General features: G+C 32.8%; 3 protein-coding genes across 3 annotated transcripts; 1 reads left to right on the top strand and 2 right to left on the bottom strand.

Moving 5' to 3' along the window:
* The first annotated feature begins 810 nt into the window (after positions 1 to 810).
* Positions 811 to 7210, top strand: LOC102588311 (DNA polymerase alpha subunit B). Its single transcript, XM_006341692.2, has 16 exons — positions 811 to 997; positions 1100 to 1175; positions 2137 to 2262; positions 2736 to 3096; positions 3174 to 3269; positions 3478 to 3557; positions 3991 to 4066; positions 4149 to 4325; positions 5020 to 5124; positions 5221 to 5316; positions 5405 to 5497; positions 5581 to 5619; positions 5715 to 5756; positions 6083 to 6210; positions 6318 to 6444; positions 6614 to 7210. The coding sequence occupies exons 1-16, from the start codon at positions 922 to 924 to the stop codon at positions 6767 to 6769; spliced, it is 1854 nt and encodes a 617-aa protein (XP_006341754.1). The 5' UTR covers positions 811 to 921; the 3' UTR covers positions 6770 to 7210.
* Positions 7211 to 9054: 1844 nt separating this feature from the next.
* Positions 9055 to 9561, bottom strand: LOC102587985 (uncharacterized). Its single transcript, XM_006341691.2, has one exon. The coding sequence runs from the start codon at positions 9559 to 9561 to the stop codon at positions 9055 to 9057; it is 507 nt and encodes a 168-aa protein (XP_006341753.2).
* Positions 9562 to 12168: 2607 nt separating this feature from the next.
* On the bottom strand, positions 12169 to 16231 carry LOC102587664 (3-oxoacyl-[acyl-carrier-protein] reductase 4-like). Its single transcript, XM_006341690.2, has 11 exons — positions 15919 to 16231; positions 15417 to 15559; positions 14705 to 14758; positions 14390 to 14470; positions 14271 to 14316; positions 14098 to 14192; positions 13982 to 14014; positions 13544 to 13678; positions 13370 to 13463; positions 12567 to 12649; positions 12169 to 12465 (listed from the first exon to the last, which is right to left on the bottom strand). The coding sequence occupies exons 1-11, from the start codon at positions 16088 to 16090 to the stop codon at positions 12433 to 12435; spliced, it is 969 nt and encodes a 322-aa protein (XP_006341752.1). The 5' UTR covers positions 16091 to 16231; the 3' UTR covers positions 12169 to 12432.
* Positions 16232 to 16988: the final 757 nt, after the last annotated feature.

Genomic DNA, 16988 nt, shown 5'->3' with positions numbered 1-16988 from the left:
TATATATATATATATATATATATATATTCATTTATACATAAAGAAAATCATGGAATTTATGATAAGAGTAAATATAATATTGTTGGATGAACCCATAATATTGCTATAAGACCAATGAATTTAGTGTATGAAACTATAATAATTGGACTATCAATTAACTGAAGCTTTTCATATCAACTTTTATGTCTTCATCTTTTTTATCAGCAATTTGCAACATACGATTTTTTTTAGCAATTTCTCTAAATAGGTAATATCAAAATCGTAACTTAATTTCTATTTCTGTCTTTAGTTCCATTATTTATTATTGGAATGTATATCAAGCAATGACACTAATTATTTTAGAATATATTTAATCTTTTATTTTAATCGTGCGAATTGCGGACAAGTACACTAGTTACCTATATCTTACCTATACTAAAATAAGGCTCTTATTCAATACTCTCTCTTTTTCATTCTATATATGTAGGAACTCAGGGTAAAAATAATTATTTTTCACTATGAATTTGAGTATAAATTCTTCCAAAATTATTATGATAATTTTTTCATATTTTACATGAAAAATACAATAAAACAACATAGTTACTCATTTGTAATATTTAAAATTTACAATAAAAATAGTATTAGTTTATTAAATAATACTTCTTTATATACAAAACAAAATGAGAAATATTTTACAAACTACATCTATACTTTTATATTTATAAAATTATTTTTATGACCGCGCAAAGCACGGTTAATTTTTTTTTTGTTACGTTATAGATTTCATTAGAAAGGAAAAAAAGGAAATTTGTGACTATAAATTACAAGAAACGGTAGAAGTGGAGCGAACGTTTTCCCGCCATTTTCCTCTCCAGCTAAAATTGTTCTCTTCCTACAACAGACCGAAAAAAAAACAAACCTAACCCTAGGCTCTCGACCGCCATGGAAGAGGAAATCAAAGCTGAATTCCTGAAAAATGGCTTCAGTCTCGATGATGAAGCAGAAATTCTCAACAAATGTAAGTAAAAAAAGTTGATTTTTTTTTCTTTTTGCTTCCTTTCTCGCAGTGTATAATGAATTCATGCGGTTATGTTCCCTGATTTGATTTTGTGCTTTTTAGGTCTTACTTTCTGTATTCAATACAGCCTAAGCCCCTCCGATCTTGTTTCTAGCTGGGACGTCTACTCTCTCAATAGGTCAGATTTGTAACTTTACTGAAAGCAAATCACATTTGCCTTTTTTGTATTTTGTGCAAATTTCAGTACTTTATGAAGAAGTTAGTGTACTATATAGGGAGGATCCAGAGTTCTAACTGGCTTGATGAGCAAATACAACTGCATCTGCTGCCATACCATGTTGAAGCAGTAGATCCTGTTATCTTGTAAATACCTGTCTAATAGACATTTACGCATTGGAACTCTACACTTGTTAATTCAGTCTGCCTGTTACTGAAGCATGATTGGTTTTAAAAGACTTAACTTAAATGAGTTCACATGCCCTTTTTGTTGTGAAAGTAGAGCTGAGTCGTTTAAGCTTTATATGTGGCCATTTTACTAGTGAAACAAAGACTCTTTCTTGAATTGTGAAAAACTTGAAGATTTAAGTGGATGAAAACAACAACAACAAAGAGCCACTTTTTTTTTAGGAGTGAGGACTGGATCTTCAAATTGCTTAGACACTTGGGGCTTCCAGTTTTTCAGCTTCTCAAGCTAATTAGATAGAACATAGTAAAATTCCATACTCGTGTTCATTGCAGAAAAGATATTGACATATTTTTTATTAGATCAGATGCTGCTAAAATTTAAAAGACCTAGTATTTTCTTGTCATTTAGTAAATGACAGGATGCAAGTATTTAGGACTACAGATATGACCTTTATCCAAAAATAAATACTCTCTTGTTAAGTTGGTCAGCGGGAATGTTGAAGAACAGAATAACAAAGTGGAAAAACACAAACACAGTGGAGCAACAAATGGATAGTCAAATAACTAGAACCACTGGATTTTCTTTCTGTTTTTCTTGATAGATATAACTAAAATTTGACTCTTTGATGTTCTTTTCACCTTTGGATACAAACTGAGGCGGCGTTAAATTTTACTCCTATGAATTGTTATTGAAATATTAACCTGAAGCTCCACTTGATGGCCATTTCTTTCAGGGGTCTGCAATTGACGGTGCAGAGTTCACATATGGGTGCGTTTCTACAACAATTACAGAATGAGCGGAGAGAGGACATTGTTAAAAAGGAACCTGGTTTACATTTCTACTCCAGTGATATTTCTATGTGAGTGTACTCCAACCTTTCTGAGTTTATGATTTTAGTATCCTTAAACCTCCCTTCTTTCCATGTCTCAACTGGGCTGACTTAATTAATGAATTGACTGTCTAGCCAATGAGCAATTAGCCTTCTTAGGACCAGGGGCCAAATATATCTCATTGTGTGCTTTCAGTAAAATCTTTTCATATTTTATATCTCTTGTGCCTGTGATTTTGGACATCTCTATTAGAGAAATACTTCCGCTAATATTAACTGATAACATGTATATATGCATATGATCCCACTTCTCTTTGAACTCTATCTGTCCTCTTGTTAATTTTTGTGAAGTGGGAAACAAAAGAAAAATTTCTCTACTTTATTAACTAACCTAAAAACAAAGGCGAACTTAGTTAAGTGGCCTCTAATGTGGAATTTAGTTTTTGCTCAGGCTACTGAAATATGTGACTTTTCGATGCTTAATGCTGAGAATATCAATGCAGGATGTTGAATGATGAATACGAGAACACAAAGGAAATCATTCTTGGTACTCCAACAGATAAACGGAAGACATCACAGTCAGAAACAATTGTTTCAGCACGAAAAACTAATGGGAGCATTTCCACCTCCAGAAAGCATTTAGAAACAATTACACCCTTTGGACAAAGAAAGAGCAAGTTTGTGGTGCAGTTTACTCTCAATGAGAACGCTAATGGAGAAAGTATGAAAATAGAAAACGATGAGGAGAACCTCAATGATGACATTATAAAGAGAGTCCAACCGATCAAAAGATGTTCTTTGCAGATCATTAGCTCTCAACCTGAGCCAGGGTGCAGGTTCATGTATGACAGGACGGAAAATAAGGTACTTATCATGTTACAGTTGTAGAATACCCAGGTTTTTCCGCTACAAAGTCCTTACTAAGTTTTTTCTTGTATCAGTTTAATTTTCTTGAAAGCCGAATAAAGGATCACACAACAGCACTTGTAGCCTCTGGACTGCATGAGGAACCAACTGATCCTACAGTTGCTTCACAGGTAACATCTTTGCTTCTGAAGTATGAAATTCCCTCTCCAAATATTTGCACTGGTGTTCTGCTGTTTTTGCACTATAATGCAATCACAAGTATTAAAAGTCCTGCACTTAAGTGCATTGTACTGTCTTGGTGCTTTTTCAATAATTATCTTGATTTCCATATTGGTGAAGGGACATATTTTAACTCTTTTATGGACCCTGTTGTTTCAGAGATCCGTATTTGCTGTTGGTATGATTTGTTGTGAGGAAGAAGGGCGTTTGAAGGAAAAGCCTATTTTACTGCAAAGCAGGTAAGGAAATTCTGTGTGCATATGTAATTTGCCTTTCACTTTCCCTGAGAATTCAATGCTTTATTTTCAAAGGTGTTGGTCTCAATGTTTTCAACAGTTTGCAGATGGTCCACCCTGGTTGAATTTATCACCAATTCACTTCATAAGCATTTGAATATTTAGACTTTAGAGGATTCCATACCCTTCTATCGCTCTTGGTCAAGTCAGTCAACAATAGTTGAAGTATGATAGTTACATCATATTCTTAGAAGCTTATTATGCATATTGCCGTTGATATATTTTCTAGCATTGACATTGAATTCATTATTTCACAATATTGACATGCTTGATAAATGTCAGAGAAACATAGAGAATTTTCCGTCTATTTTTATGTAAATTTGTCTGTCCATGGATATGCTGCTCATTATAATTAACGATATCTAGTTGCTGACAGCGTTGAGCATTCTGGAGGTCAACGTGTGCGCCTTGACTTGCAAAACTTGGACCACTTTTCTGTTTTCCCTGGCCAGGTATTTTTAAACAGTGCATCCGTTATTTTATTAGTACTTCAAAATGTTGAACAAAGAATGAACCTCAAATATTCATACTCAGGTGGTTGGTGTTGAAGGGCATAACCCAAGTGGCCATTGTCTCATTGCATCAAAGATTGTTGACCGCATTCCTTTGTCAGCTTCTTCCACGGAAAATCTCCCACCTACAAAGAAACAAGCAATGGATCAATATCTTCAGTCAACCAGTGCCGTGGTTGCAATGCCAGAGCTATCATTGGTGTGTAAGCTTGTATTGCATATAAATCTACTACAAAATTAAAAATAAGAGTGAGATACGTGTATTTGGGTTAGTAATGGTTGAAATCTATTTATGAAATTATATGAATATATGAAATGACTGTTATACTAAGAAGTATCCTTGGATTTGGGTGTGTCTCCCATGCCTGCCTTTCTCATTATGAGAAACGTAAGGATACTGACACCTCATTTCAAATCTGTTACCTTTTAGCTTGCCATTTGGCAACAAACAATGTTGGAGTGCATTTCAGAGATATGGGTTGCCTTATTAGTGGCGGTAACCCATGCAGGTTTGTTAAACCACCGAGTTGAAGAGCTCTGACAGCCCTTTACAAGAATTCATTTAAAAGAGGAATACTTTGCATATTTTTATGTATGTCATATGATGAATATTACCTTCCTTAAGGGAGTCTTCTGGTTTGCAGATTTTGCCGTTCTCATTATCCATTTAGTTTTGTGTGGGTATGTTTGTTTGCCCACTTCCTTTTTCCTTTATTTTCTTGAGCTTAATTAAAAGAACTGACTACAGTGTAGATGAAAAAAGGGACTGCATGCTTTGGTTCTACCTTTTGGATCTGCAACCAATCTCTTTTCTGCAATAGATGATTATACCATCCATTCTCTAAGAATTCTTCCTTTTTTGTGTCTTCTCAACATTTTACGTCCTTGTTCAGATTATAGCTGCGGGTCCTTTTACAACAGTTGATAACTTATTCTTTGAGCCTCTTGCTGAGCTTCTGTCGTACGCGCGGCGCAAGCAGCCTCAGTTGATCATACTGGTAATGGGTTTACACCTCTCATGCCAAAGTTGTATATAACTCTTTTTATTAACTGATATAGAAATTTCATTTTACTTTTGTAAATTCTCTTGACAGCTAGGACCATTTATAGATTCAGATCATCCTGAGATCAAGAAAGGAACTGTAGATAGGACATTTGATGAAATCTTTCAGGATGAAATTCTTGCAAGGGTATCTGTATATAGAAAACTTCTTTCCCTTTTCAAATTGAGTTTGGCCTATATGTTTATTTAATTTCCTTCCATTGGTTGGTTTTCAGTTAAGAGATTATGTAGAATATATGGGTTCTGCTGCTCGTGTGATTCTTGTTCCATCTGTACGAGATGCTAGCCATGACTTCGTTTACCCTCAGGTGAGAATCTCCATCAGCTTAGTCATCTTGTTTGGTGTCATATCTGACGTACAATATTGAAACATCTTTTTTGTTGCTTACAGCCAGCCTTTGACATTCAGTCGCCCGATCTTGAACATCAGGTATGCAGTGTACTGCCACACGTCAATTGTTCCCTAGAGAAGAAAAAATAGTCTGGTGATGTACCATTACTAACAAAGATTTTATATGTTTCCAGATAAATAGCATTACAAATCCTGGGATATTCTGTGCAAATGAGGTAGAAGCTGATATTTCAAATAACTGTATTCCCTTGTGTTTTCTTAACTTCTAAACATGCTTCTCTTCTCACATTCAAGATGCAAGCTCGATTTATACTCACTTATAATTAATCTGAAGAATCTTGTAATAATTCTGCCAATCCTGTCTGCCTGTAGCTAGACTGTAAAAATTGAATCGAGGATGACGTGAAAATAAAAGTTGGACTATACATCAATACTAAATATCTATCTCAGTAGGCAGTTGTGAGATTACTTTTACCTCTTGCCCCAAGTGTAAGTGGATGTCTACATGCTATTCCAGTTCTTGATGTTGTGCTATATTCAGGTGAAAGTGGCTTGCTGTACGGTTGATGTTCTTAAACAGCTCAGTGCAGAGGAAATTTCACGAAATCCACAAGGGGGATCCAAGCAACGGATGACAACTCTTGCGAACCATATCTTAAACCAGCGCAGGCATGTCTCATGGGACACCATTTGTGATTCCTCGTTTATGCAGAAGCTCAGCTAACAATAGTTTCTGAATCCTTTTTCTGTTTGGTCTTTTTTGCAAACTGCAACAGCTTCTATCCTCTATATCCTCCAGCTGAAGGCGTACCTATTGATTTCTCTCTGGCTCCAGAAGCTCTTCAGATGTCAACAGCCCCAGATATACTTATTTTACCCTCAGATTTGGCTCACTTTGTTAGGGTAAGATGAGCTGTTGATTTTCAAACCAACATTTGTTTCTATCATCTCAACTATATCGAACTAAAGCAACAAACTCTGTAAAATAGACATGCATGCTCTTGAATGTGAAGATACACACAATCAACTCTTGAAATCCTTTTCTTAATTCCTCAATTTAATCTTCCTGCAGGTGATCTCCCTTGGGGAAAGAAGTGAAGGAGAAGAAGTAAAGTGCATATGTGTCAATCCTGGACGACTTTCAAGGGGAGAAGGAGGAGGTTTCTTCATGGAGCTTAACTATCATGGAAGCTGTGATTCATCGAGTGCTTCAGTCCTTCGTATATAACATGGAGACACACACTAATCTTCCTGCAGTTCATGTGTTTAGCAGTAGCAAAGATTGTGGAAACCCATGAACTAAGTCACAGCAACGACTATGAAGAACTGGGGCAGACGGCTTGTCATGGATACCCAAAAAAGAAACAAGTGACTAGTCATGCTGTAGCTGCATCTATTCCCTCGGTGATTTCACACTTCCCCTTGTTTCCTTCCTTTGTTAATATTAAGGAAGTCATTGTTCTGTCCAGCCGGTTATAGCATCCTAGGACATTTCTGAGATCAAATGTAGAAGGTTCATTTATACCCGAGAAGTGTACTGCCTTTGTCCATAGGAAGTAGAAAATGCAACATAGAAACTGTCACTATGTGTTCTTGGAGGATCCTTTTCTATATGATGAAATACAATATTGCAAGGGTAAAGGGTTGTGAAGTGTCCCTTTAAATTTTTTCTTAGACTTGAGTTTGCAAGAGTAGTTATTTTCAGTTTCTGGGAAGTGTTAGATTGAAATATGTGAAAAATTGATTACAAAGGATCAAACAAATATTAATTTTTTTTTTCCAGAAACTCAAATTTAACTTTTGAGGAGTGGCACCACCTTTTGCTTAATTTGCAAGTAGAACCTATCTGTTTCAATCAATTTTATAACTTGAGCAATATGCTAAAGATATGAATGATCCAGATGACAGAATATATGTTATTTTAATGTGTTTTAACAGGTGCTAAGATAGGACCAAAAACTCTATGTCATTACAAGAACTTCAAGTAAACTAGAAGCAAAGGAAATAACAAAATATACGGACTACAAGAAATGACATTGGAAATTGCTTCCCTTTTGGTTTTGTTATGTTTTTGTAAGACAATGAGCAACTTGAACACTCCACTTTTATGTATGTATCTAAACAAGAAACTAAAGAAAGATGAAGAAAATAGTCGTTATTTAAACTAGTGTTTTAAAACGCGAAAGTGTGGGGCGAGAGGCATAAGCTTTGAGACACGGGATGTAAATCCTATGGATCTACGAAACGTATATCTTATGCACGTTCAATTTTATAATTTTATTGCGAAGAAAATAAATAAAAGTAAAACTTTCAATGATTCTGCAAATAAATTTAAATAAATCACCAATAGTGTAGAAAAAAATTATTATAAAGCATCATCCATCTCCACATTTACGAGAACTCTCATCTTCAACTAATGTTTGCACTGATTATTGTTTATATGTATCAAAGAAGGAAAGAATAAAAAGTGCAAGTTTTAGGCACGATTATCTAAAAAATTATTTATGACACCTTCGTCTCATTTTATATGTCATATTTTTACTTTGTACTTGCATTAAAAAATGATGTAACTTTGCCCTTCTACCGTTATTTAATTTTAAATCACCAATAGTGTAGAAAAAAATTATTATAAAGCATCATCCATCTCCACATTTACGAGAACTCTCATCTTCAACTAATGTTTGCACTGATTATTGTTTATATGTATCAAAGAAGGAAAGAATAAAAAGTGCAAGTTTTAGGCACGATTATCTAAAAAATTATTTATGACACCTTCGTCTCATTTTATATGTCATATTTTTACTTTGTACTTGCATTAAAAAATGATGTAACTTTACCCTTCTACCGTTATTTAATTTTTTTGGAACTCAAGTTTTTAATCAATGAATATGAATTAATTTATTTTGATTAATTAATTTAACCAATGAACATGAATCATTTACTTAGCTTTTCTAAGTTGGTCAAATATATATTTTCAATGCTAATAACTCACAAGGGTAAAAAAGGAACAATATGGTAATTTACGCATTGATTTTATGAATGACAAGTATTATGGACCAACTATTTATAGAAAAATGTACCCATAGGTACTATATTGGATTTGAATCAGATTTCGGATCAATCTATATTGAGTGACTGCCTCCATTATGTTGTTGCTAGCAAATACCACTATTTTTGGTTTTGGATCTTCCAAATCATGGGACGGAGGGAGTATCATTTTCTATGAGAGTTGCTTTATTTATTTGTATATTATAGAAAAAGTCACTATAAAGTGAAAAATATGATAGCATAAAATATAAATATCATTACACCAATAATATAAAAATGAATTATAGTTAAAAATAATAAAAATAAAATTAACGTTCAAGACGTACATTTTTATGCCCGAAACTTACCCCCAAATTGTAGGGCTTACATCTTATGAAAAGCCTCATCCCAGAAAAACACTGATTTAAACGAACAATATAATTTACAAAATACTAAATTGTTCAATCCAATAATTGAATCTATGTATCAATTACATTTCTTCAACAACTTCCTCTGTCTTTCTCTAAACAAATCTACCCAAAGATTCATCACCCACAATATACTAACCAAGATTGCACTTACAATCACAACCATCCAAGACATCCACATAGCCCTACAAATCACACCATCTCCTTTTCCACTTGCAAAAGCCAATCCCATCTTGTAAACAAATAATGGCCCAAGAATCCCTCTTACCAAACTATACAACATATAAAATATTGGTGACAATTTATCATACAATTCAGAAGCCATAGGTGTATCGATTCTTCGATATCTAGCAAGACTCCATATGTTTTGCAAAGGACTTGTGATCTCAGCTAGAACAAGAAGGCTAATAACAGTAACTCCACCATGATGAACGATGAATCGACAAGTTAAAAACACATAAAGAGTAGCCAAATGATGAGCAATGAATAGAATATCACTTGGATGAAGGATCAAGTAATGTAAAAGATCAACTAAGAAGTAAGCAATGCTATATTCAAGAATCATTTCTTGGAATGTTGAGTTTTTTATGGAAAAATCAAGAATTTGGAATGAAGTTTGGGAGATTGAGTATATGGATAAGATAGTAGCAAGGGTACCATGTACTAAAGACATTATACAACTTGAAGCATCAAATTTCAATTTTTCTTTCCAATCTTTGAAAATGATAAAATATCCAAAGAAATAAATGATAGAGAAAAAAAGACTAAATCCAATAAAGTTTGGTTCCAAGATTTTCAAAGTTTCCATTAGGATATCAAGAAAAGATTGAATCTTTTTATGTAATTTTTTTTGGGGATGAAAAATTTCTAGCTATAGAGAATCTAACAAGGAAAAAGACTTTTTTTTTTTTTTTTTCAATTCATAGGTATTAGTGAATTCTTGTAATGTGATTGATGTATGTATATATAATAAAAAATAAAAATCCCTTCATAAAGAAGAAAGGAACATCTCCCAATTCCCACACGTTATACTTTGTGCTAGGAGAATATTCCAAAACATGATTGATTAATAACCCCATTTGGTGATAGGGTAAGAATATTTTACATTTATTTTGCTTAAAAAGCTAAAAGAAAAAATACTCACAATAATAATATACACATTACACAATATAGGGAAGAGAAGGGAGGGTAAGATATAGCAGATCTTATTCCATCTTTGTGCGGTAAAATAATAAGGGAGTTAAATATTTTATTAAGGGTTATAAAATTATGATAAAGTAAATACAAAAAGAAGTTAAAGAAATTTAACATTTACTATATAAATATAAAATTAATTTTAACCTTATATAAATTATTATATTTTTTATCGAAGAGGATTTACCTAGCTCCCTTCCTTAAGAAGAAATTATTTTTTCTCAACTCAAGAAAATCATTAAACATAGATAAGTTATTTTCTATTGGATCCTCCATTCAAGAAATCTTGCGGGACATAAATTATTTGGAAAAAGTATATCCTCCCGTGAAGTACTAAACTATCTATGTGTTGCTTTACTACCTTTAAATATAATTATTTCACATCATTCTCCTCACGTTTAATATAATTTTATCTTTAAAAATTTAAAATTATGGGTATTCTTTTGAAAATATAAATTTATGGGTCAAATTTTACATTTTTAAAAATTTGAAATTTCACATCCTACTTTTTGGAAGATTTAAAATTTGAAATCATGATTTGAAGTTGAAATTTCATAAACAAACACTGATTTGAAATCAGGCTCCCACATCTTATAGCCAAACACTACGTTTGGACTGCAATTTGGAATCATGATTTTAAATCTCAAATTCTCCAAAAAGTAGAATTTGAGATTTCAAATTGTAGAAATCTCACATAATAAATAATAATAAAATTAATTTAAGAAAAGTCTGTAGTTTTAACTTTTTAAGGGCAAAAGTGAACCAAAATGATGAATGAAGAAATATTTTTAGCAAAATAAATGAACGAAAGTTATATATATATATATATATATATATGCACTTTTGTGTATTTTCAGTTCATCAATTCATTTGCCACATTTCTCTAATGGTAGTTTATGCTCCTTTTCTTCATGATGACCCCATTAGTCCACCTAGGTGAGCTCCCCAAAGCAAAATTAGTGCCAAATCTAGATAGAGGAGCAAAATTTGCGATAAATTGATAAAAATAGTTGAGCATAAATACATCAAAATGGATATGTAGTTGATAGTCTGATGTAGGGGTGACCAAAACTTTCACCAAATCCTAAATTGAGTCAAACTCTTAAAAAAAATCTAATTAGTAGTTTGGTTTGACTTTATTTGATATTGAAGAAAAAGAATCCAACTATATTGGGTTGGTTTGATTTTAATATTAAAAAGTTAATTCGAGACCAAATCCATCCGACATCATATATATAACTTTTAAAAATTATTTTATACATAAAAGTATTTACTTTGATATAATTTATAAATATTTCTTATACATTTTCATAATTTTTATCTTTTAACACTTTATTTCAAGTTTGACTTAGAATTTTGAAATTTGTCCAATAAAAATTATATTCCATAGATATTAATAATTCTAACAAAGCTTAAATAAAAAACAAATCAATATTGTTCCTAACAAAAAAAAAATCTCATATGCAGAGAATGACAGTAATATTGAATATTTGTTCTTTAGTTATATATTGGTTTAGATGTATTTTAGCATGATTCATACTTTAAAATTATGATCATTTTTATTTTTATTTATTTATTTGCAATATTTGTTTTATATGATTTCGTTATTATTTTGTTGAATATTTTAGTGTCATTACTCATATCATATTTTTGTGTTATTTTCTTAAGAAACATCTTAGATAATTATATTTTAGTAAAGACTAAAGAAATATTTGAAACACCAGTTAATTCCAACTTTGAAAAATCTGAATTTATTGGTTTGGTGTAGATTTAAAAACCCATCATAAATAGTTTGGTTTGGTATTTAAATAAACCCTAACCAGCCCGATCCATGTACACCCTTAGTATGATGTGTGTACTGAGGTGTGCTTGGAATTTGAATTAGGAATCTCAATGTGTGTTTTGAACCCCTAAAAATATTGAGCCAACCTATAATCTTGAGCGGAAAAATGACCAATCAAGATTTGTTGATGAAAGAAGGTTGTTTGTATTAGGCAAATATGATGTTCAGTTGTAAAATGACACTTGAACTAAAGACAGTTCTGATGATAGCTACATAATAAAGAAGTCTTTTTCAGTACAAAACCTCAACAAGAATTTTCGGAAATAATAATTTATTTCATAATCATCTCAAGTAGGAAATACAGACTACACAAAAATCCTTGATTCATTTGACCTAAAACTGTATCAACCATTCATTTGGCTGAAGAGGAATCAAAAGGTTGTAATTTTCGAAAACCTCTTACATCACCATACCCCCATCAATAGTTAAAACCTACAACAATATATAATTGAAACATTAACATCCTCAATGACAACAAATTCTGCATTCAAACATGAACAAGCTGTATATAGATGCTAATAATATATTAAAACCTGGCCAGTGATGTAATTTGATGCTGGATTAATGGCCAAGAATTCCACAACTCCAGCAACTTCTTCTGGTTGACCATACCTTCCTGCAAACTCATTTAAGAAGTAAGCATGAAAACAAGATCAACTCTAGGGGATCAAATAACAACAATACTACTCAAAGTATATGCACTATTCCTGACTCAATCTCAAACAAGCTGAGGTCAACTATATGAATCCTCACTAACTGTGTCGCTCAATCTAAGCTCATCACAGTCCAATTCCAATATTATACGAAATGAAAAGAAAAAAAAGTACTATTTAGTTATCTATATTTCGACAGGACTAAAATACTCCTAGTAAACACATTATCTAAAGTAAATGTACTAACATGGTTAAAACTTAATCACAACTAATTGACATTGCCTACATAAATCTTTTATTTGTGCCCTAATTTTCGCTAGGTCTGCATGGATTCCACGAGATTGTAGGTCCTTCAAGACAACTATCTTTCATGTAACTGCTTCGTGTATAATTTGAAATACTGATTTCAATTTAGAAGATTGATTTCACGGTTCCTCCCATAAATTCTGGGATAGGTCTCCTACCTAAAGGAACAAGCATAAGCAAGCAGCAGAAACTATGAAGAGGCAGGAAAAAATCATCCCTGGGGAGTTTCATGCTCAAGACCTATCATCTATGTAAAATAGATGAGAGCGAGAATGAGCTCTAGTTTTTGCTTTGCCAACTGAAGCAGGATTTGTGACAACGATGGCAACAACAATTTATTCAGAGATAGTAGCTAAGTATGTGGAGAGAAATCTGACCTAATGGGATTTGGCCCAAAATCTTTTTCTCGATGTCATCCCCTAGCTTAGCAGTCATATCGGATGCAATGAACCCAGGGGCAACAGCATTCACCTGTTAATGCAGAGGACATATTAGATTGAAACAGAGATTAACTAATGTAACCTGAAGTTTAGCATGTCTCAACAACTTACATTAATATTTCTACTTGCATATTCCTTGGCCACAGTTTTAGTCAGACCAATAACACCAGCCTTTGCTGCACTATAGTTAGATTGCCCAAAATTGCCAACAAGGCCAACTACTGATGCTATATTGATTATCTTACCCTGTTCACAATCAGACAAATGGTATTAGTATTGGAGATCAAATTTTGAGGAAAATAAATGGTTTTACAAATGACTCATAAAATGTCGTCCTGAATCTATATTTGCCGACACTTCTGCAATGAAAAAATTAATTATAAAGCTGAAACAACTTCCCTGCTTAAGATGAGGAAGTACACTTACCCCTTTCCCTTAAGAATGAATGGAACTAGAATGGTTTTTTTTAGTGGGGAAAAGAAAACCTTTAGCAAAACAAGAACCTTAGTGGAAACTTAAAAGGGTTACAAATCACATGAATACAAGTACCTTTTTCTTCTTCATCATAATCTTGGCTGCCGCCTGTAAATAGCAAGATGTTTAGATTCACAATCTAAATTTTTGAAACTTACCAAAGTGAATGATATCAATAATCTAAAAGGCACCTGTGTACAGAGATATACACCAGTTAGATTTAGATCAATAACCTCCTGCCACTGTTTAGTAGTCATTCTCATTAATAAACCATCTCTTGTAATACCTGAAATCAAATCATCGGAGAAGTTTCAGTGGATAAAGAACTGATGTACTAACTAAGAGGAGTGTCTTTTCTATTAACCTGCATTATTTATTAAAACATCTACAGTTCCCCAAGCATCAACTGCCTGCAGAAATTTCACAAAACCATAATTAGAACATGGATTTTCCAAACAATAGGCAACATCCAAATATGCTCACAGTTTTTATCATAGCTTCCACATCTGCTTCTTTGGAAACATCTCCGCCAAAACTAAGAGCCTGGCCACCACATGCCTCAATCTGTTGAAAGCATAATAATTAACAACCATATGTATATCCCGTTAGGCCATTAAGAAAGAAACTTCAAAGTTAAGATCAACTGCAAAAATCCAGAAAAGACAAAGGTTAACCACCCCACCCCCTAACTTTCAATAGATGGGGACAACCACCAGTTGTCCTAACTATATTGCACCATATGTGATATTTAGTACATTCACATCATGAAAGATAGTCACTCAGGAGGCAGCACTTCACCTCTTTGCAAACTTCTTCAGCCTCCTTGGATGACCTTGCATAATTAACAAGAACCTGCAACAAGGAGTTCATGACAAACCTTTTCAGAAGCAAACATTAAACAAAACGATTAGTCGTAGTCGAGCATAGGAGAATCTGGAGCAGAGAAAGCAACATGAAACAATGAACTCTATGTCTATGTGAATAAGACCTGTATCAAACACTGTTAAAAAACTTTTCACTAATTTATAAGACCTGTATGAACTATTCTGTTGAACCCAAAAGTAAAAGAACTGCACTTGTTACCAAGTTTCTCAATCAGAAACTTCATACGTCATGTTACAGTAAGATTTGTGTAGATGCGTATATCTTGAGTTTGTTTAGCCATGCATACTATGCACTATTAGCATTTTAGCACAGAACAAAGGAAGATAGTCCTAGCAATGCAGCAGGGGGCTTCAGGTCAAATGATTTAGTAGTTACCATCTCACCAAAAAAACTTGTATGTCCTATCTATTCCAATGCTTTTCCCATATGAACCATCTCTAAAAACAATTGAAAGAAGCTTTCCAGAACAAAGTAATGCTTGGTAAACCGTAAACCAACTAAATGAATTTCGTAGATTTTAATGTTTCAGCATTTTGGACACTGCTCTCCGCTTGTTTGTACCAGTTACAATCAAATTTATTCAGCCTTATTATGTAAGTTTGTTCAACATAACCATATGTTGTACCTTACATCCAGCTTTCCCAAGAGCCAATGAAATAGCTTTACCAATACCTCTGGAAGCTCCAGTAACAATAACAACAGGAGCCTCAGTTTTAGGAGCAACTTGAGCAGCTGCTTGTTCAACTGTGACAGCTTGTGCTTTTACAACTGCACCAAAGCATCATTATCAATGAATAAAATAGAGTTCTCTACTTTTTTTTTCTTTTTCTGGAAAAAGTAAAGTAGTTTCATATGTAAAAACTAGCACAAAGCCTGTGTTATTAATCACAATTTTTTTGGAAGCAAAAATATGGCCCTAGGGCTTGTAACACTGATTCAGCGTCATAAACAGTTTTCCTCCTCAACCCGAACACGCTCTTTCTTCAACATACACATTATTAACAAATGATTGAACGAAAACAAAACTTTATACAATACATCTAAAATTTCCCCAAAATTCGAAACACGATCACTTGTTACTCAATTGTTATCTAGTAAATCATATAGTAAAAGGTATGAAGTATTACCAGAGGAAAATGGAGTTTTGGTGTTTGATCTGCGTTGCAAGTTGGAGTAGTTTATGGGGTGGAGTGTATTAGACAAAAAAGGTTGCCGGAAATGACAGATTTTGTGGCCGCCGGTGTCAGTCATTGTGATTCCCGCTGCCATAATAGCCGATCCAGAAGCAGAGGAAGCCATGGATGAAACAAACAACAAATTCGTAATGCAACAAACTAGTATATCAATATGTTGGTAGTTGTAGAGTTGGTGTTTCGATGTTCTCCACAAAGCACCAGCTGCCTTGCTTTAATGGCATTTGCGGGAGGGCGATCAATACAAGGGGTTATAGTTCATCTTGCCTTCACACTTTTACATGTCATAAATCATAATAGCATGCCAAACGTATAAGAATAATGTAAAATATAGTGTATTAATTATACTTGCATTAGTTATGAATTTTTTATGCAATGTTTGGTTTGATGGCATAATATTTTTAGAAAAAATTATAAAAATACCCTCCATAAATATACTGGAAAGGATGTAAAAAAAGTTGTTGAGGACAATTATGTCTTTAATAATGTTAATGCATGCATTAAAACCTATTGCATTAGACCATCTTCAATCCACCTCTATTTTACTCTCCATTCTCTATATTTGGAGAGTAAAATAGAGAATGAGCACTCCAAACCACCTCTATATCACTCTCTATTCTTCATATTTAGAGAGGTGAATAGTAGTTCTCCACTATTTCACTTTTTGATTATTTTATTATTATTTCTATTACTTCTAATTAACATATTATTTTACATATAATGTCATTAATTAAATATCTAATATTCACAATTATTTTTAAATGTAATATAATATTTTTAAAAATATATTATTTAATATATACTACTTTTATCCCGAATTAATAGTATTTTAATTTTTTCTAATTTTCATCAATAATATAATTTAATTTTATTATTAATTTTCACTATAAAGAATACACAAAATTAAAATGATAAGATGAAATTTTAGTTTGAAAATACAATACATAATATGATGATTTAAATACAAGATAACAATACAATACAATACATAACATAATAATTTA

Source organism: Solanum tuberosum, unplaced genomic scaffold (assembly GCF_000226075.1).
Source record: "Solanum tuberosum cultivar DM 1-3 516 R44 unplaced genomic scaffold, SolTub_3.0 scf00027, whole genome shotgun sequence".
Taxonomy (NCBI): domain Eukaryota; kingdom Viridiplantae; phylum Streptophyta; class Magnoliopsida; order Solanales; family Solanaceae; genus Solanum; species Solanum tuberosum.
Note: the sequence above shows the minus strand (reverse complement) of the source record. Positions and strands in the feature narration are given on the sequence as shown.

Coding starts and splice junctions, on each gene's coding strand:
- LOC102588311 (XM_006341692.2), top strand. CDS start 922: ATGGAAGAGGAAATCAAAGCTGAATTCCTGAAAAATGGCTTCAGTCTC. Junction 4,067..4,148: donor TTTCTGTTTTCCCTGGCCAG/GTATTTTTAAAC, acceptor ATTCATACTCAG/GTGGTTGGTGTTGAAGGGCA. Junction 5,498..5,580: donor ATGACTTCGTTTACCCTCAG/GTGAGAATCTCC, acceptor TGTTGCTTACAG/CCAGCCTTTGACATTCAGTC.
- LOC102587985 (XM_006341691.2), bottom strand. CDS start 9,561: ATGATTCTTGAATATAGCATTGCTTACTTCTTAGTTGATCTTTTACAT.
- LOC102587664 (XM_006341690.2), bottom strand. CDS start 16,090: ATGGCTTCCTCTGCTTCTGGATCGGCTATTATGGCAGCGGGAATCACA. Junction 15,560..15,918: donor CAAAACTCCATTTTCCTCTG/GTAATACTTCAT, acceptor GCTTTGGTGCAG/TTGTAAAAGCACAAGCTGTC. Junction 14,317..14,389: donor TGGAAGCTATGATAAAAACT/GTGAGCATATTT, acceptor AAATTTCTGCAG/GCAGTTGATGCTTGGGGAAC.